The 20,325-nt window shown below is 49.4% G+C and overlaps 1 protein-coding gene across 1 annotated transcript; it reads left to right on the top strand.

The window, feature by feature from the left end:
- The first annotated feature begins 2,275 nt into the window (after window positions 1-2,275).
- On the top strand, window positions 2,276-20,291 carry YJEFN3 (YjeF N-terminal domain containing 3). The gene is made up of 6 exons (XM_061601292.1): window positions 2,276-2,413; window positions 6,392-6,500; window positions 8,329-8,439; window positions 13,637-13,750; window positions 17,195-17,345; window positions 19,651-20,291. The coding sequence occupies exons 1-6, from the start codon at window positions 2,349-2,351 to the stop codon at window positions 19,848-19,850; spliced, it is 750 nt and encodes a 249-aa protein (XP_061457276.1). The 5' UTR covers window positions 2,276-2,348; the 3' UTR covers window positions 19,851-20,291.
- Window positions 20,292-20,325: the final 34 nt, after the last annotated feature.

Genomic DNA, 20,325 nt, shown 5'->3' on the forward strand with positions numbered 1-20,325 from the left:
TTTTGGGAGATGGGATTTAGAAGGTTCACTCTCCATATGAGAGATAAATGACCCCCATACTGCAGACAAAGCTTCTGGTTCAGTTTTGCCTCTCTGGTGCATCAAATTCCCCCTGAAACTTGTCTTTATAGGAATTCAGGTTCAAACATAGTGCTTCCTTCACATTCTGAGATATAACAAGCCTTGCGGCAACCAACATGAAAGTGATTTAAGTCCTTTGGGCGAAGATTCACAGCTTGATCAGGGAAAACAGACAGAAGGCAAAGACCAGGATCATAAGGAACGTCAGCCTGATGTCGCGTGAGTGCAAGTGTGCTGCGAGTGTAGTCTGGGTATGCTAGTCTAGGCGTGCTTTGTTGGCTAAGAGGGGATCACCAAGGGGGAGAGTTGGTGTTGCGCTCGGGTCCTGCTTGTGAGCTTCCCATCATGGGCATCTGGTTGGCCACTGTGAGAACAGGATGTTGGCCAGATGGGCCCCTTTTGTCCTGATCCAGCTCCAGGGCTCTTGTGTTCTTAAGTATCGTGCAATGGACCATGTCACCATTGAGTGTTTACGGCTGCTTACACACAGTAAATTTAAAGCTCGTGGCTTCCCCCAAAGAATCCTGAGAACTGCAGTTAACTTCCCCCTGAGCTACAATCCCCAGCACCCTTAACAAACTACAGTTCCCAGGATTCTTTGGAGAAAGCTGTGCACGTTAAGTGTGCTTTAAAGATACTACAGTCTACCCAGGGAGCTGCATCTGCCTCCATCACTAGTGACTTTCAAGAGGAATTTGGCATTTGATGGCTGAAGGGGACTGTTCCTGGCAACTTGAAGATCACGGGTGAAAGAGTGCTTGTAAGCTGCTGTTGAAGCTTTTTAAATGTGATTTTAAGATTTTGAATATTTTACACTTTTAGAATGTTTTTAATAGTTGTGTTTTTAATTTTTGAAACTCTTTTTAGAATGCTTTTCTTTTTCTTGTTAAATGGTTTTGTTTCTGTGTGACACCCTGGGCTCCTTGATGATGATGATGATATTCTCTGCTGCTTGTGCAGCCTGAAAATGCAGGTAGCTGGGTTGATAGGCTGTTGCACTCGCATCCCCAAAGAGCACCTTCCTGCATAGCAGAACATCCAGTTCATGAAGATGAGCAGGGCCACAACTCTCTGCACCACTCACTGGGAGTAAGCACCACTGAATTCAGTGGGCTGTATCCAGTCTTAAGTCCTGCTCCGAGAAGACCCATGAAGAGTGATGGACGTGACTAACTTGGGTCCATTAATTTCAATGGGTCCACTCGAAATGGAAGTTAATTGACTAGATCCCATTGGGCTGAGTTCAGTGTTAGGCCTACTCGGGGTAGACCCATTGATGTTAATGGACATAACTAACTTAGATTCATTAATTTCAACGGATCTTTTCTGAATAGAACTTAGTTGGATACAAATTATTATCATAATTATCATTTTATGCAATTTAATTACAGGTGATAGACAACTAAGTCCTACTCAGTGTAGACCCATTGAAATAATTCAGCATCACATCCTCAATCAACAACCGACAGCAGATGAACAACAGATGAAAGAAAGAGGAAGGAGTTAGTATTTTGCACTGAGTGCAGATGACATCTTAGCCCCCAAGTGAATTTGCCTCATCGCCCCAGTAGGGATGGGGGGGTGGGATTAGATTCAGTTTGCGTTTAAAGGCAAACTTGCTGAATTTATAATATGCAAACGCACCCTCCCTTCGCAATTTGCACTTCTCTGAATTTTGCAGTGTAGTTCTCAGCCGAGTCGTGTACAAAATGCATCTATACTAGAGTAAAGTGTACATAAAACTACATTAGATTTGGGGAAATTGCATTGCAAAAAAAAAGTGCCTATTAGGGGAAATTGCTTTGCAAAAATGCGTGTACAGTATTAGGAAACATTCACACTGAAATGCTGATGAATTTTCATGAGGACTTTATTTTTTTTAACCAAACTGATGTGGAAATGTGAACTTCAAGACTGGACAAACAAGGAACGGAGAGAGACCAAAATGGCCAGATTCGCCCCTCCTTTCACAATTGGCCATCTTTGGGACTAGCAAGAGTTAACCACTAACCTTCCCTCCCCCGCGCGGCTTTTCCACTGGGTGATTGGGGGGGATTTCTTTCTTTCTCTTAGAAGGAGCCGGCCAATCAGTTCCTGTGGTGCCCACATTGGCGTCTCTGCCAGCCAAGGGGGAGGTGTGCAGTTGTGATTTGGTTCATCTACTGCTATCTTTTATAAACAGGCAAAGAAAGGAGTTGGGAAATAAGGAAGGGTTTGGGGTGGCTGGGGGGCACGGGAAAAAAAGACAGCCTCTTTCCACCTGTACCATGGAGAAGCCCATTTGCAATTCATCCCACAGCAAGGAGCAGATTCAGCCTCTCCGCTATCTAAGGTAAGTTACTGCATTGCAGAAAGTACCTGGCAAAGGTTGCCATGTTTTCAATCCCTGCAAGGCTGTTGCCCCTGAGCCCAAGGCAGAAATTTAGGAGTTGTGTCATTGCTGCATGTCTAGGCTGCGGGAGGAGGCAGGTGCACCTGTTGAAATTCTGTCTGTCTGGAGCCCAGCAACCCAGATCAATGCTTGGTGAGTATGTTACTTTGGACACAGCTTGAGTTACTAGCTGAGCAATGGGTTGATGCGTGTTTGGGCTGAAGGGTTGGTCTCTTTTGGGGGGGGGCTGAACTGTGATGAACAGACAAGATCTCAGCCTGCTGGGCTGTGGAGGCTTCACTTTGCCTTCCACGTCAATTCGTGGGGCGGGCAGATGGCATTGTGCTGGAAAAAGTGACCGAATGGGGAGCTGGTCCCAGGGAATGACTTAAAGCAGTGTTGGGGGCTCCCAACGCCCATCATTGCACTTGACCATTGGCCATGCTGGGTGCTGGGAGTTGGAGTCCAACTATATCTGGAGGGCATTTGGTCAGGAAAGGCTGACCTAGGGACTGCAGCCAAACCCTGTCTTTGCAGAGGAGTCAACTTCAACATCTCTACAAATGAGTCTTTTCTAGATATGCTGCCTACCACAGAGCTAGGAAGGGAAAGATCCATCAGTTTCACTTCCCTCCATATCTCATTCCCCCAGTCTTAAATTCAGTTCCCCATATTTCTTCAGCAATTGTGATTTTTTTAAAGTCCTCTTGAAAATTCTTCCGCAATTTACTACATATTTCTCCTAATAAGCAGTTTTGTGTGCAGTTTTTGCAAGTAATTTCTCCTAAAATAATGCAGTTTTGGATGTTATTTTCACTAAGATACTTTTATGCACATTCCCACCCCAATACCTGCATTTTTGTAAACATTATTTGGTTGAAGATCTGCATCGCAAAATCTGGATAAGTAGGAATTTCAAAGGATGGCTGTGAGTTTCACTTCTCCTATTGTTTCGGAAACTGAATTTGACAAATTCGGTTTTAAGTGTGAATTGAAATTTTCCTTCATCCCTACCCAGAGCTAAAAGTTGCATCCTGCCCCTCCGAGGCACATTTCTGGTGCGCACATGCACGTGGATATTTTGGTGTGCCTGGCGTGATGCTTTGCAACAAAGGTTGGGTCTGTCATTACCTGACTTCAGAAATCCAAGTGGAAAGGCAGTTGTTGTGAAATCAGAAAGGGATCTTTTCCCCTCTTCACAACCTGACGACAAGCGTTGTGTGAACATAGTGACTCGGTTCCACCGCTGTGGCCTCAAGATCCCACTGGCTGCTGATCTCCATAGCAACCATGAAACAAGCCTTGATCTTGAGCGTAATGTGGGTGGCGGTAATGGGGGTGGGGTGGGGGGGAGCTTCCTCCTTTCCAGTTATTCTGCAAATTCTGTTTTCGTGGGTTTAGGGTATGTTGGGAAGGGGGCTTCTCCTCCTGTAGCCTGTGATGCGTGGTTTAAGACCAAACTAGAGTTTTATCGCTTGGGCATTAAGATGGTTGAATCTGTTCTCTCGTGTGTGTGTGTGTGAGAGAGAGAGAGAGAGAGTTTTTACTGTTTGTTGAAAGCTGTTTTGATTTGTATTTTACAGTTTTCAGTTCTACAGTTGTATCTGTGGTGACGTCAACATTTTTGGTCATACATAGTACACCGCCTCACCATCTCTTTAATGGAGGAAGGGTGGATTTAAAAACTTTTAATAATCAATAATAAAAAATAGCAATTTTGGCTTGGCCAGAATTTCACTCTCTTGGTGACGTTGCCCCAACAGAGGAATGTTAAATCAGCAATGGTGTGTGTGTGGGTTCCCTCAAGGAAAGATGCATTAAAAGAAAGTCAGGGAGAAAGAAGCATACCCTTCAAAGTGTGTGTGTGTGTGTGGGGGGTCACTCTGTAAAGCACATGTGTGCACAAAAGATTAAACAAAACAAACCTAGAAAACACAATATTCAGCTAAAAGGGAAAGGTTCATGCCTAAAGCACATTTCCCTTTGACAGAAACAGCGGAGCTGACGAAGCAGCCATGTACCAAATCGGACCATTGGTCCATGTAGCTCAGTATTGTCCACACTGACTGGCAGCAGCCCTTTGCAGGATTTCAGGCAGGGCTCTCTGCTTGGGCCTACCTGGAGATGCTATTGAGGATTGAATCTGGGACCAGGACAGCCCACGCTTTCCAGTGGATAGACCACGTGGCTGGATAGTCCATGCGGTTCAATGGGTAGACCTGGGGGCTGTATAGCCCATGCCTTACAGTGTGGAGATGGGGGGGCTGAATAGCGTATCCTTTCCGTGGGTAGACCTGGAGGCTGGATAGTCGATGTGTTTCAATGGGTAGACCTGGGGGCCAAGCAGCCCATGCGGTTCAATGGGTAGACCTGGAGGCTGGATAGTCAATGTGTAGACCTGGGGGCCGAACAGCCTATGCTTTTCAGTCGGTAGAGCTGGGGGCCAACCAGCCTATGCATTTCCACCTGGAGCAGGGAAGACCATGCTCTTCAATGGGTAGAGCTGGGGGCCATATAGTCAATTCATTTCAATGGGTAAACCCTCGCCCTGCTTAGACTGGTGCCAATATTGCCAAAAAGCAAATGTGCCAAAGGGCACTGTGGCAAATTGGTGGTGCAGGGAATGGATCAAGGAGAGCACAAGTGCCTACTGGGACCTGCTTGCCCCCTGCCTTCCAGCTTGGCTTTGCCTGGGCAGTGCAGGACTGCTGGAGGCTGGCTGCTTCTCTCTTAACAGCACTTCCATTTAAGCTGTTGCTGTGGCAACAGAGACAAAGGCTGGGTGAAGCTGGAATGTGGGGTCTCTTTCACTCTGTGTGTGTGAGACAGACAGGGGGGGGCAGAGAGAGGGAGAGAGATGGAGTCTTCTCGAAACCACTTTTTAGCGGAGTGGGTGTGAATGGACTACAGGACCTTTCTTGGCTAGCCAGTGCTGTCCAGCTTTTAGAAGCACACCCTTGTACCATGGTTTAGTGACGATAGTGGCTTTGGGTTTTCGGAACCACTCCCTCTTCACCACCAATTGTTGAGTGGACAAGCACTTGCCTAGCACACGAAAGGCCTGGGTTCGATTCCCGGCATCTCCAGGTGCGGCTGGGAATGTTGCCTGCCTGAAAACCCTAGGGAACGCCGCCACCGGACAGTGAGCCAGGATCGAGCTAGATGCCCAATGGTCTGACTCTGTATTAGGCAGTTTCCGATGTTCCTGTGAACTTCCATTCTGCCTGCCGGGTTTGTTGACTCTGCAAGAGCCTGTCCTCTGCTCCTTTAACGAGGAACGAGGGCGTTCTGCTTTTCTTAGTGCTGTAATTGTTCAGTGATCAGTTATCAACCATTTGCAACACAACCCATCAGCTGCAGCGCATGTGTGTGTGTGTGAGTGAGAGAGACGGAGAGAGCACTGCATGGGGCACATTCCTTTCCATGCGGATGGATGCACATTAGATAGAAGGTGCGCCCACATGCCAGCCAGAGATTTAACATCCAAAGAGCACAGGGGAGGGAATGGAAACCTGGAGGCTGGTGACAAGAACTCTAAAAATGCACAGACACTGGGGACGGGGGAGAAATCCCATTCAGTTAACATTTAAAGCTGAATCGATCGAATTCGCACTTTCCAAAACAATATGAAAACCAGAACCCAGCCATTCATCAAAAATTGTGCTTATCCGAATTGGAAGGTGACAGATGTTTAGAGGAGCCCCACCAAACCTGGAGTAGAGACTTCTGAGAAAAGCTACAGAGAATTCTAATCTGAGGAGGTGGAGTTAATCCAGAACACTTTCATCTCTGGCTCCCCCCATTGTCTGCTCTGGCCCCGCCCACTATCAGCACCCCTATGGAATTTTCTGGATTCTGAAAACCATTCTCTCTCTCTCTCTCTCTCTCTCTCTCTCTCTCATCCCCATTCTAATCCTTCAATTTTTCTGTGTCTTGCAGCAGAGCAGAAGCAGTGGCTATTGAGAAGGAGCTCCTGGAAGAATTTAGATTTGGACACCAGCAGCTGATTGAGATCTGGGGTCATGCCTGTGCCGTGGCCGTGGCCAAGGTAAGCTCACGGCCCACTGGGGAGGTGTCCTGGGCGTAGTCCATAGAGCCACATTATCAGAGCCGGCTCCCGGTTGAAAGGTTTTTGAATCTCACTCTTCAGTAAAGAAAAGAAGAAAGGCTCTCAAACAGACTTGCAGATCTCCATGAACCAGACAGTCCCTTCCCTCAGGCTTATGCAGCTTACAAAGGCACATCACCCAAAGAAAATGGGCTGAGAGGAGGGGTGCGTGAGAAATTGTATTCGGTTTGCATTTCAAGCTGAATCTATCAGATTTGTACTTTCCAAAACAATTTGCCAACTATGGAAATTTGCATTCGAGTTTTGCAGTTCTCCCACCAAACAATGTTTACAAAAATGCATATATTAGGGGAAAGTGTGCATCAAAATGAATATATGAGTGAACATAACATACAAAAAGGCATGTTATGACAAGAATTGCTTGCAAAAATGCACATTAGTCAAAACTGCCTACAGAAATGTGTTTCTTATGAGAAAGCCACGCTAAAATGCTGGAGAATTTTCACGAGGGTTTTTCCCCCCAGCAAATTGCTGCAGAAATGGCGAGAGCTGAATTTGATATTGGTAAAATGAGAAACTGAGGGAGAACTGGAATGGACCGCTCTTTACATCCCAAGCTGACAGGGCAGAGAAACTAAGGCAGCTCTGGTACCCACCCTTAGTAACACGTTTTTCTAATGACCACCTGGAATGGAAACAGTTGAAAGAGAGGAGGGACTAGTTGTCGCTGGCCTCCTGTGTGTGCTGATGGAGTGGCCCCTTGGCAACCCCTGGGGGGCAAAGAGGGACTTCCCTGACCTGTGTGGCTGGAATCCAGCATTACAGCTCCCTTCACCATGGCAAGGGCAAATCTGGCCAAGCCATGGTGGCATCTGCCGGCACTTCCTTCCTGCGCTGGTGGCTTCCTTTTGATGTTGGCCAGAGCATCTTGCATTCTTCCACCTCTTCCTTTGGGCTGTTAGTTTTGGATACTTCGGGTCCCGCTGGTTGGCTTCATCGGGAGTTTTAATCGCTTGCAGGCTTGCCGCAGCGTCTTCGTGACCTCTCCCTCTTCTCTGCAGAGGAAATGCCAAGCAGTTTTCAAAGTCTGGCGCTGGCCACAATGAGGGAGAAATGGGAATCCTACCCTTGCCCCCATCGAAGAGGAGGGGGAAGTTTTACTGCTGTCTGTTTGGCCTATTCAGCATTTTTTTAATGGCCTCATTCAGTAGTTTTACCTCTGATTTGGAATCAGCTACTTGCGTTGAATATATGCCAGGAGTTGCATTGCATGCTAGTTTCCCTCAGAGTAAACCCATTGAGATTAAGAGACACAGGCCTATTCATTTCATTGGGCAAGGAAAAGCAAATGACACAAAAGTCAAGGTTGGAAAAAAACACCCAATAAATAAAGAATACCCTGTGGGTGGTTTTCAAGGCTAGTCCTACTCAGAGTAGACCCACTGAAGTTAATGTAAAGCACTAAGGTCTGTTAATTTCAGTGGGCCTATTCTGAGTTAGACTAGCTCTCTGGGAAGAGGGACTGACTTTTCAACCACTCTGGGAATTATAGTTCTGTGAGAGGAACAGGTGTCTCCTAGCAATTCTCAACACCCTTCACAAACTACACTTCCCAGGATTCTCTGGGGAAAGCCATGGCTGTTTAAAGTGGCGTCACAGTGTTCTGAATGTGTTGTACAGACTGGGCGTGAACATAAACAGTCAAGGTGCTGCCGGCCCCGTGTTTTGAACCTGTTGCCTCTCCTTTGCGCTTGCCTAAGGCCACTGTTGTGCAAACCACCCTCATTCTGCAAGTGTCTCATTCCAGGTTTTCCCTCTGAGGTCTCTGCCAAAGAAGCAGCCGACAGTGCTAGTAGTCTGCGGCTGGGACCAGAACGGGGCAATCGGCCTGGCCTGCGCCCGGCACCTGCATGTGTTTGTAGGTACCCCTTCCTGAGTTGATCTTTAGTGGTTTGCCTTCGTGATTGTCTGTGGCCCTTTGGATGCTGTTGGGCTCCCAGTAGCCTCAGGAGCATGGCCAACGATAAGGGGGGATGGGCAGTGAAGCCCAACACGCTCCACCTCCCTGACTCTACAGGGAAGCTCAGCTGAGGATGTCTTGGGCTTTCAGGGAGCGCAAACACCTGGGGAGGCTGCAGACTGCTGGAGAGATGACAAGGTTACCTACCCTTTGATTGTTGAATGCAATTTCTTTTCTCATAACCTGACAGAGAATAGAAAAGTGGGAGGGGGGGAAGGTTTGGTACATCACTACTTTAACGAGAGACTGAATAGCCACCTCTCAGGGATGCTGAAATTGCGAAGTCCCATGTTGAGCAGGAGGTTAGATTAGATGACTTCCACGGTCCCTTTCAAGTCTAAAATTCTGGTTCCGTGATTCTATGGCTCCAATGTGCTGCATCCTGGCTCATGTGACTTGCTCCATCCTTCGTATCTGAAGGATTTCATGCATGTAGGAATGAGAAGTCCCCATTTCTCCTAAATCCCCCTCTTGAAGGTTTCACTCCACCATGATTTTAAAATTAATTCAAGATCATGATGTCCCCCCCAGCTTTCCATTCCTTCATTAGTGTCAGAATTTGCTGCAAAACAATCATTAGCTGAAAAGTGAAAATAAAACATTCGCCACACAAAAAGACTCTTGAAATGCATTGTTACATGTTACATTTTTTCCCTTTTTCCATTAAACATTTCTCCACATAACAACAACAACAACAACTGCAGCCTCCATGGCTGTCTGCGCTTCCTGATCTGAAAAAGCCCCATGAAAGGAGTGGCGTTGTGACATCTTTGTCTAGGCTTTAACGGAATCCTGAGATCTGTGTGCTTGCTGATTGTTTTTACAGGAGACTCTTTGGTTTGTCGACTTGAAAGGAAGAGACACAAAAACCTCTCAGCAGCAGAGGATGGTAAAAAACAACAGAGAGACAGAGAGAGAGAGATGTTTGACACAACAGTATTAAAAAGTAGAAAAGCACCGAGGCAAGGTTAAATGAAAAAGAATCCGCCGTGTCCTTGTTAAGTCTAAAAGTGCCTCAGCCTTTTGCCAGTAACGTTCAGAGCTTTCTGAATTGCAAAGAGGGTGGATGAAGGAGTACAATTCTGCTTTTCAATGCAAAGCATGCCTTAGTTTTCAAGCCCCACAAAGAAATGGCAGTGGCTGGCTTGGCACACTTTTAATACAACTTGTCTCCAGCATAGAAAACTCCCTGTAGTCTCTTGCTCCCTAAATCGTCCTTCCTAAGGAAGCCCGGCAGCTCACCCTGGGGAGGAGGAGGAGGAGGAAAGCAGGGATGAAAGAATTTCCTCCTGCATCCCACTTTCATCTTTTGCACTGCGTTCCACTTCAGAAATGTAAAAAAACTGCCCTTAATCAGTTAGGTGTTGATGTCATTAGGTATGGCCTGTTTCCCCTGTTCAGGAAGGCTGGAGCGTGGAGCTATGGGGGGATGTTGCTGTAGCAATGAAGCATCTCAGGCAGGGAAATTATACAGGAACTGGGGGCTCCACCCCTTCCTTGCTCTCAGTCAGGCCCAGATCCGGGACACGGTCGTACATGAGCTGCTCAGTCCTCCTGAGCGGCCTCACGTGCAGCTAACTGAGTATTGTTGTGAGGAGAACGTGCCAGATAAGGGGAACTCGTCCCAGACAAGTAGTGTCTGTGACTTGTTCCGGTTCTCCTCACATCCCCAGGACTGATGGTTGTTCTATCAGTCAGCCTTCGGATCTCCATGTGCTGTTGTTAAACGCCAGGTCGGTTCACCATAAGATCTCCCTTGTCCATGATTTAATTGTGGATGAGGCTGCCGACCTGGCGTGTATAACTGAGACCTGGGTGGGCGATCAGGGAGGCGTTGCTCTTTCCCAGCTCTGCCCACCTGGGTATGCGGTTCAGCATCATGGTAGAACGGGGAGGTGGGGTTGCTGTGGTCTATAGGAGTTCTTTCTCACTCACCAAGCACCCTGTCCAGGTGACGACTGGTTTAGAGTGTCTCCACCTTGTGTTGGGCCAGAGAGACAGACTGGGAATGTTGTTGGTGTACCGCCCGCCCTGCTGCCCAACAAATTCCCTAACTGAGCTGACAGATGTAGTCTCGGAGGTACTGTTGCAGTCCCCTAGACTTTTGGTACTCGGGGACTTCAACGTCCATGCCGAGACTGCTTTATCTGGGGCGGCTCAGGACTTCATGGCCTCCATGACAACCATGGGGCTGTCTCAGGTTGTTACTGGCCCAACGCATGTGTCGGGACATACTCTTGATTTGATCTTCGCCACTGGGCATGGAGATGGTGATCTGGCGGTTGGGGATTTGTCATCTACCCCATTGTCATGGACAGATCACCGCTTGCTGAAGTTTAGGCTCACAGCGACCCTTTCCCTCTGCAAGGGTGGGGGACCTATTAAATTGGTCCGCCCCCAGAGACTAATGGATCCTGAGGGTTTCCAAAGGGCTCTGGGGGATTTTCCGACTGAGAAGACTGGCGCTCCTGTCGAAGCCCTGGTTGGATTGTGGAATACGGAGATGACCAGGGCGGTTGACACGATCGCTCCCATGCGCCCTCTCCTATGTAGAGCTCATATAGCTCCATGGTATACCGTGGAGCTGAGAGTGATGAAGCAAGAGAGGAGGAGGCTTGAGTGCAGATGGAGACGAACTCCCGACGAATGCAATTATGCCTTGGTGAGTGCCTCTTCTAAGCGGTATATAGTAGCGGTGAGGGCAGCAAAAAAGAGATATTTTGCTGCCACAATTAAGGTATCTCTCTCCCGCCCGGAGAAGCTCTTTAAAATTGTACGAGGGCTTTTACATTCTGGCCCTCGGGACATCATAGATTCATCTGTAGCCCGCTGTGACGAGTTCGCGAGGCACTTCCAGGATAAGATCGCGTGCATTCGCCGGGACTTAGACTCCAATGTTATGACAGTGAGTTCCAACGAAGCATCCAGAACGCGGTCTTGTCCTTATTTATTGGATGAGTTTCAGTCTGTACAGCTTGAGGATGTTGACAAGATCCTTGGACTGGTGCGGGCGACCACATCTGTTCTGGACCCTTGCCCCTCTTGGCTGGTGAAAGCTGGCAGGACCGGAACCGCCGGCTGGGCCAAGGAGATAATAAACGCCTCTTTGAGAGAGGGAGTGGTCCCTGACTGCCTAAAAGAGGCAGTAGTGAGACCACTCCTGAAGAAATCCTCTTTGGACCCAGATAACCTGAACAACTATAGACCTGTGGCGAATGTTCCGTTCTTGGGCAAGGTACTGGAACAGGTGGTTGCCGGCCAGCTCCAGGGGCTCTTGGATGACACTGATTATCGTGATCCATTTCAATCCCATTTTAGGCCCGGTTTTGGCACCGAGACAGCCTTGGTCGCCCTGTACGATGACCTTTGTCGGGAGAGGGACAGGGGGAGTGTGACTCTGTTGATTCTCCTTGATCTCTCAGCTGCTTTTGATACCATCGACCATGGTATCCTTCTGGGACGACTCACGGAGTTGGGAGTTGGGGGTACTGCTTGGCAGTGGCTCCGCTCCTACTTGGTGGGTCGCCACCAGAAGGTAGTGCTTGGGGAACATTGCTCGATACCCTGGACTCTCCATTGTGGAGTCCCGCAGGGATCGGTACTGTCCCCCATGCTTTTCAACATCTACATGAAGCCGCTGGGTGCGGTCATCAGGAGTTTTGGGCTGCGTTGTCATCAGTACGCTGATGACACGCAGCTCTATTTCTCCTTTTCATCCTCCTCAGGTGAGGCTGTTAACGTGCTAAACCATTGCCTGACCGCGATAATGGACTGGATGGGAGCTAACAGACTGAAGCTCAATCCAGACAAGACTGAGATGCTGTTGGTGAGTGCCTTCTCTGCTCAGATGGTGGATGTTCATCCTGTTCTTGATGGGGTTACACTCCCCTTGAAGGAACAGGTTCGTAGCTTGGGAGTTCTTTTCGATCCTTCCCTGTCTCTTGAGGCCCAGGTGGCCTCGGTGGCACGGAATGCTTTTTACCATCTTCGATTGGTAGCCCAGCTACGTCCCTATCTGGACAGTGACGACCTCGCTTCAGTTGTTCATGCTCTGGTAACTTCTAGATTGGACTACTGCAACGCGCTCTACGTGGGGCTGCCCTTGAAGACTGTTCGGAAACTACAGCTAGTCCAGAATGCAGCGGCCAGATTGTTGACGCAGACCAGAAGGTCCGCTCATATAACACCTGTTCTGGCCCGTCTGCACTGGCTTCCCGTTTGTTTCCGGGCTAGATTCAAAGTGCTGGTTTTGACCTATAAAGCCCTGCACGGCATGGGACCGCAATACCTGGTGGAACGCCTCTCCCAATATGAACCTACCCGTACACTACGCTCAACATCTAAGGCCCTCCTCCGAGTACCATCCCATCGAGAGGCTCGGAGGGTGATGACTAGAACCAGGGCCTTTTCAGTAGTGGCCCCCGAACTGTGGAACAGTCTCCCCGATGAGGTGTGCCTGGCGCCGACGCTACTATCTTTTCGGCGCCAGGTGAAAACCTTTTTATACTCCCAGGCATTTTAAAGTGTATTTTAAACAGCATTTCCGTATTTTGGATGTTGTTTGGTTCGTTATTGTTTGTTTGTTTTGTTTTTTGATTTATTGTATTTATTGTATTTATATATTGTGCTTGTTTTTGTCTTTTTGTACACCGCCCAGAGAGCCTTCGGGCTTAGGGCGGTATATAAATTAAACTAAATAAATAAATAAATAAATTTCAGTGACCCGGAAGCGCTGCCCTGACTCGCCATCTCCTGTGTTCAGAGTAAGACCTCCAATAGACTCACCATGATTAAATAAAATCCAAAACAGTTTTAAGAGGCAGTCAACAGGACAGACTACGCAGCTAAAATTCCCCAGGTGAACAGAAAGTTCTGACCTGGTGCCAGAAAGATCAAGTGGGCGGCATCCTACTTCCACTGTGGAAGGTCAGGGTGGAGCCAGTGGGGCCAGCCCATGGAGTCAACACCTCTCATTAGCAACGCTCCTTAGTGTGGATGTTGGACGTTTGGCATTAATCCTTCAGAGTAAATGCATTGTTGAGCTTCCCAACCTCTCTCTCTCTCTCTCTTCGCCTCTTCATCTTTCTCTTCCCAGGGATACGAGCCCACAATATTCTATCCGAAGAAATCCTCAAACCCCCTTTACCGGGATTTCACCACGCAGTGCGAGAGGATGGACATCCCCTTTCTTTCTTACCTGCCAACAGAGGTGAGCACAGATACTTTGTTCCCTGCTTGCCAGAAGTCCCCTCACACTCAGATTGTTTACCAATATTTGCGTGCCTACCCCAGTACGGCATGCACGGGCTACATTTCAGAGTGCATATTCCTGTGTCCCCAGTTGGGGAAGGATGGGGCTAGCAGAGAGCTGTTCCTGCAGCAAGGGTCCTGGTCCAAAAAGCTTGGGGTTGTGAGAAAGAGATGTTGCTGCAGCAATGAAACAGCTCAGACTGGGGGCTCCATCTCTCCCCAGTTCTCAGCCAGGCCCAGATCCAGCGCAGGTTTTCAGATGAGCTTCTGGGTAGCCTCCCATGCAGCAAGTCAGGTGTACCAGTGGCTCTGAAGGTCCTGCCTGGCTTGCAATCTCCCCTGCTTTGAGATCTGGCCAGGACCCCAGGCAGCAAGTGCATTTACCTCCAGTCCTTGGGCAGGGGTGTTGAGATCCAACAGGATCACTGGAAGTGTGGTGGTTCTCTTCACCTGCTCTTCCTAGATTCCAGGTCTGCGCAACGTTTGAATTAAAACTGCCAGCCCATCACCTCTGTCTTCCCAAATGACTGAGGTGGAGTTTCTCTCTGAATTGGAAAGATTATGCATTTGGGGAGGGGGATGCTATGTTTGCTAATATATGGCATTTTGATGCTCGCTTTTTTGGACACCATTTTTGGTTAGAGAACTGCATCACAAAATTCAGAGAAGTGCGGATTTCAAAGAATAGTTGCATTTTGTTTTGCTTTTGTTTCGGGAAGTGTGGATTTTAATGTGGACCAAAACAAACCTCTCCCCCCTCGCTAAGGAGGTCACTCACATGCACATGAGGAGCTGGAATCTAAGGTCTGAGATGCCCAAATTATACCCCATTTTATGTTTAAAAACAAGCTAGGGGAGGCATGACTCCTAGAGCGTCTTTTAAAGACAGTTTTGGCCCCAACGTCCTTGAAACAAATGGCAGGGAAAGTATTTAGTTAGTAGTTGAGAATGCATGTGGGTTTCCAGTTAGATCCTAGGTGCTTCGTATAGGGCTCTGCACGCCCCTCCCTGCCCCCGATATGGTTTAGGGCCCGATTTTACACCTTGAATGGGGCCCAATCCAACCCAGGTTGATCCAGAGTGGAGTCAACCTAATCTGGGCCTTGAACCAAATTGAGGCCTTGCATGGCCCTAATTTAATTCAGGTTTTAAACCCTAATTAAACATGGGGTCAGCCACCCCACTCCTCCTTTTAACAGTCCAACCTGGGGCTACCTTGACCTGCTGCAGGTGCATCCTGGGTCAACCTGAATTGGCCCAATTTAGGTTGGGATCTGGGATTTGTCCAAAGAGAGTACCCAGCCCTTCTCTCTGGGTTCTTGGAGAGGCTTCCTACCTTCATAGTGTTGGACATTTCCACTCAGGGAGGAGGAGGAGGGGGTTCTAAGTTTCATAATGTCTTTGGCTCTGCAATTTTGCTAAGTCGACGTGAAACTGAACTGTTTGCTATAATCTTGTGGTGTGCACTCCGAGGGAGAAGCCAGCCATGAGTTAAATGGTATTAAAAAATGAAAGGGTCCTTCTGGAGAGCTAAGATTAATGCAAAGGATTAATGCAAAGTATGAAACTGTACAGAGTTTGTCAAACATAAAATAAGGCTATGTCAAAATGTTTGCTTTTCAAACTTTTTTATAGTGTCAAAGAAACTATTTCCATCCTGCCTCAAAATATTGGGGGGGGGGAGCTGTGTTGCTAAGCATTCTTTTAAACCCCCATGCCTGTCCAGAGTGATTGCTCCCCTAATCTGTGGATAGTTCAGTCCCATTCCCTCCCCAATCTGTGCAGGTTTTGCTATCCTTCACAGAATGGTCCCAGGCAATCAAAACTCCTATGGTGAATTCAGTGATGACAGAGTGCCATGTGCATGAACACCTGCAAACTTCAGTGATATTCTCCAAAACAAAGTTAATGTGAACCATCATTTCTGACCAGAAAGAAGACACCAATTTGTGTGGGTGTGTGGTCCTGGCAAGCCGGGGATTGGGGAGGGTTTTTTTTTACTGTAAGCTTTAATTTGGCGGTACTATTTTGAGGACTCCGTGTTGCAAATTCCAGAGGGTCTATTTTAATTCTGTGGGTTTTCAACCATATCCCTTTGGGAACGCAGCGCTGATGTGTCTTTTCTTTCTGGGATCAGAAGTGAAGCAACTGGAAGGGTGGGGTTGCCCACGGCACTGTCTCAACATCCCAGATGTGCCCACAGGCCCCAAAAGCAAGGCAACCACTGAGTTAAGGCCGGGACAGGCCAGAACCTTGGACAAGGACCATAGTGCTTATTCAGGACCATGGTTAGCAGCCCTCCAGCTGAGGCAGGAAACGCAAGTTGTGTGAATGCTGAACAGAGTCAGACACAGCCCTGCTAGGTAGTCGAGATGGAAGACTCCCCCTCTGCGTGCAACATCCGACCACGGCTTGTCTCTGTAGCCATTGGCAACTTGGTGCCCTCTAGGCATTTTGGACTACAACTCCCATCACCCAGGGGAGCCTGTGTATGTGCTGGGGCTATCCTTTGGATCTGGCCAAAGACCAAGCCAAACGAGGCCGATTCAGCGGGATCCCTGGGCCAAGAGGAGGGGCAGCAGGGGGGCGGAGGGAGAAGGAGAGGCGGCAGCACAGGGCTGTCTGTCAAAGGGCCTTTGAACAGCCCCATGCCTGCTCCCAGCCAAACTGAGCAGGACTGGACCCTTTGCTGCTGAGTGGGGGGTTCAGTCCTGTTGGCTGTAGTGCAGTTGGGTGGAGGGGAGAAGACACGGTGTCTCATTTTCCCTCCCCACTGCATGTTTAATTGGGGCTAGCCCCCAAATAGATCTGGGGGCTGTGCACAGCCCTAGTATATGCAGATCATACATGTGTAATCTCCAGATCTGGTGCATGCAAAGTTAACTGATTTGCATTCCCCCATCTCTACGCACTTGTTGACATGTACAAAACGATGTTGCCATTACTTATTTATTTAATATTACATTTATATCCAGCCTTTCCTCCAAGGAGGTCAAGGTGGCATACAAGCATGGTTCTCCCTCTCCCGATTTTATCCTGACAACAACCCTGTGAGGTAGGTTAGGGTGAGATACAGTGACTGGCTCCAAGTTCACCCCAGTGAGCTTCATGGCTGAGTGGGGATTTGAACCTGGGTCCCAGGTCCCAGTCAAGGTAATCTATTTTTCCCTCTGCTGATTCCTCCTCTAAAGTGTTTGTTGCTTTTGCAGGCTTTGCTCCTTCCTTTCCTGTCTTCTCTTCCTGTCTTTGTTGTTAGTTAGCTAGTCATGGCTTCCAGCATGTATGACTTCACCTCTTTGTAGCAATAAACCTTAACTTCCTTTATTCTTTCAACTATTTGTCCTAACACGTCAGTTATTTCTGCACTCTGTTGCAATAAATTCTCTCTCTCTCTCTGGGGCAGGTTCAGCTCATCAGCGACGCTTACAACCTGGTGGTTGATGCCTTGCTCGGGGTGGAGGCCACGCCAGGCGAGGTGGCAGAGCTCTCCTGCCCAATCTTGGCAACTCTCAAGCAAATCCGCGTCCCCCTCATCAGCTTGGACATCCCCTCTGGTAGGCATGCTTTGAACCAATTGCTTGCGCCCCCAGCTCACCTGGGTAGGTCCCAACACACTCCTCTGCAAAACAACAGGCTTGCTTCTCCGGCCAGTGTTTCCTGGCCTTGCTTTCGGGGTTGACTTTGAGGTATGGAGCGTTGCCAGGATGCTCTGGGCCCAGGACACTTGCGTGGGAACTGGGCTGGCCATCTGGGCGGCAAGAACTCCGGCAAGTTCAGTCTAGAACTAGTGAGCAAGCAGCTTGACTTGCACTCGCTCGCTCATGTACGCACGCGCACACACACGTACTGTCTCCTTCCCAACTTTATTCAGCTATTGCAGGAACAGGATCATAGAAACATAGAGTTGGAAGGGGCCTATAAGGCCATCTAGTCCAGCCCTCTGTTCAATGCAGGAATCCAAATTACAGCATACCTGACAGGTGGCTGCCCAGCTGCCTCTTGAAGGCCTCCAGGAGAGGCAGAACCTCAGGCCCGGGGACCACATGCGGAGGGGATGTGGCCCTCAGGACTCGTTCCAGGCAATACCCCCTCCTCAGCCACACAACCCTCCCCCACCCTGCTCCGCACCCCCCTTGAGTGTTCCTGCCTGGCTGGCACATGTGCCCTTCCTTGCAAACTCTGCCCATGCTTCTTGCTTGCCCAGATGAAGGGAGGTGTGTGTGTAGAAACTAGCCTACTGTACAGAGGCAAAACTCACCGTGATGGCCCCCAGAAGGAAATGTGGCCCTGGGGCTGGAAAAGGTGTCCTGCTAATCTCCGGGCTCTTGGAAAGGCCTCTAGGCAAATCACGATGGCGGATGGCTGCGATCTCAACAGTGCTGTGCTTCCCAGCCCACCTGCTCTGTAAACAATAGAGGGGTGTGTTAAAAATGTGTTTGTTAACGTATTCTTAGATATATTTCTAAAAGGCAGATCAGGAGATTCAGAATGAAATACCTGGGGCATAGCCCCCTGTAGCCACCCCCCATCAACGCCTCTTCTTCAAAGCTTGACTCTAACCCTTGAAGTCTAGAAAAGGGAGCCCTGCTGGAATTCACCCCATAGCACCCCCTTCCTTTTATTCTTTCAGGGAACGAGGCTGCTATCAAGTGGTGGCTGGTGCCCCTTGGGACTGGGAGGGCGGGAGCCCAACCAGCAGGTGGGGCAGAGCCAGTGAGCCCAGCCATGCGAGTGTTGTCCCCCATCCTCCTTCCCCAAAGGGCCAGCTGGAGCCAGCCTGAGGTTGGTGGGGCAGTGCCCCACTTGCCCTCAGGTACCAGCCCCCCCCAATGGTGGCATCGTCAGCCCCCTTCAGTTCAGCAGGACCCCCTTCTGAGCAGGGTGGGGAGGGCTGCAGCCTGAGTTCTCTCCCTCCCTCTCCTCCTCCAGTGACACCCTCCCTCCCCGGCCCTCCAGCCAAGTCCGTCTCCAGGCCAGTGGCCTGGCGCAAACAGTACCCGCCTCCAGAAGAGGCTCTTTTTGGAAGAGCCTAGACTGAGACATGATGTCATAACCCAAACACACTTTTCCTGTGGTTGCGGCAGGCGTCGGACAGCAGCAGCTCCTGGGCTCTGCTTTTGCCATCAGGGAGAGGAATTCGCTCCACCTCGGAAGAGCAAACAGGGAGAGATCCCACTTCTCCCCCCAAAAAATAACAGCACAACTGAGCATGCGTGACGGGAGGCTGAGTAGTCGAAGGTGTTTCCTGCCACTAGATATGTAGGGATTGCTCACTGGCGGAGGGATCCAGGGGTGAGGCAAACATGGTGCCCCCCAGATGTGGCCAGCAAGCAGTGTGGCCTAATGGTCAGGGATGACGGCAGTTGGAATCCAGCAACCACCTTAGCTACCTGTGAAGGAGACAAATGAACAGATCAGGAGGAGGGGAGTCCATGACAGACTCTTTGCGAGGCTAGCGAAATGGAGCCTCCAAGCCCAGAAGAAGCTTACCTCTAAAATAACAGACTCTGGGAGATGGGGAAGGGCTGCTGCCCTCGTCTCCTTCTCCGAGGCTTTCTGGGAGGCATTGGGCTTCCAGTGTCAAAAGGAGAATGCCGATGTAGAAGGATTCTCCACTGGATCCCACTGGACTCTTCTTAAATCCTTCTGTGTCAATCAATAGCTATCACTTTATGGAACCTGCATGCACAGGGGCAGTCTACCTCCAAGTGCCGGGACCGGAGATGATATTCGTGGGCTTTCTGCAGGCATTGGCTGGGCACTGCAAAAACCAGGATGCAGGCCTGCTTGGACTCAACTTGGTTCAATCCAGTAGCGCTCTTCTGACCTCTCCTTTGTTCCTGCAACGTCTCTTTTCAGGCTGGGATGTGGAGGCCGGCGGCAGCAACGGCATCAGCCCCGACGTCCTCGTCTCCTTGGCTGCCCCCAAGCAGTGCGCCACCCGGTTCTCGGGGAAGCATCACCTGGTGGCCGGGCGCTTCCTGCCTTACGATGTGCAGAAGAAGTTTGAACTGAATTTGCCGGAATACCCTGGCACGGAATACGTGGTTTCCCTTTAAGGAGAAGGACGTGCATGCTTGTGTGGCATGCTGAGGGTTCCAGGGTCCTCTCAAATGGCGAGGCTGGATGAACCTCTCCAGAATTCACCGTGTCTACACTGCTGGAATGTACATGCCGTAGCTCAGGGGTAGTCAAAGTGGTGCCCTCCAGACACTGTTGGACCCCACTCTGGAGGGTCACGCAGATTCCTCCGTCCCTGCTCTACGAAGTACCATTTCTCTAATGCATGCAAGAAATGGAAGCATGCCTCTCCCTGGATCAGGGATGCTGGTGGGCATTGTGGTCCAGCAGCATCTAGAGGGCACCCGCTGGCTGATCTCTGCCTTAGCCGAAGTCTTTCCCAGTGTTCCTTGATATGTTGAATAAACTAGGCAAGGCCGCCTGGGACTGGGGGAGACTCATAACCTGCCCTGACCCTCTTGAGGGCACCGCCGGTATTCGTGTGTAAATGCATTTTAAAATGATCCTCATTAA

This window comes from Rhineura floridana, chromosome 18 (assembly GCF_030035675.1).
Source record: "Rhineura floridana isolate rRhiFlo1 chromosome 18, rRhiFlo1.hap2, whole genome shotgun sequence".
NCBI lineage: Eukaryota > Metazoa > Chordata > Lepidosauria > Squamata > Rhineuridae > Rhineura > Rhineura floridana.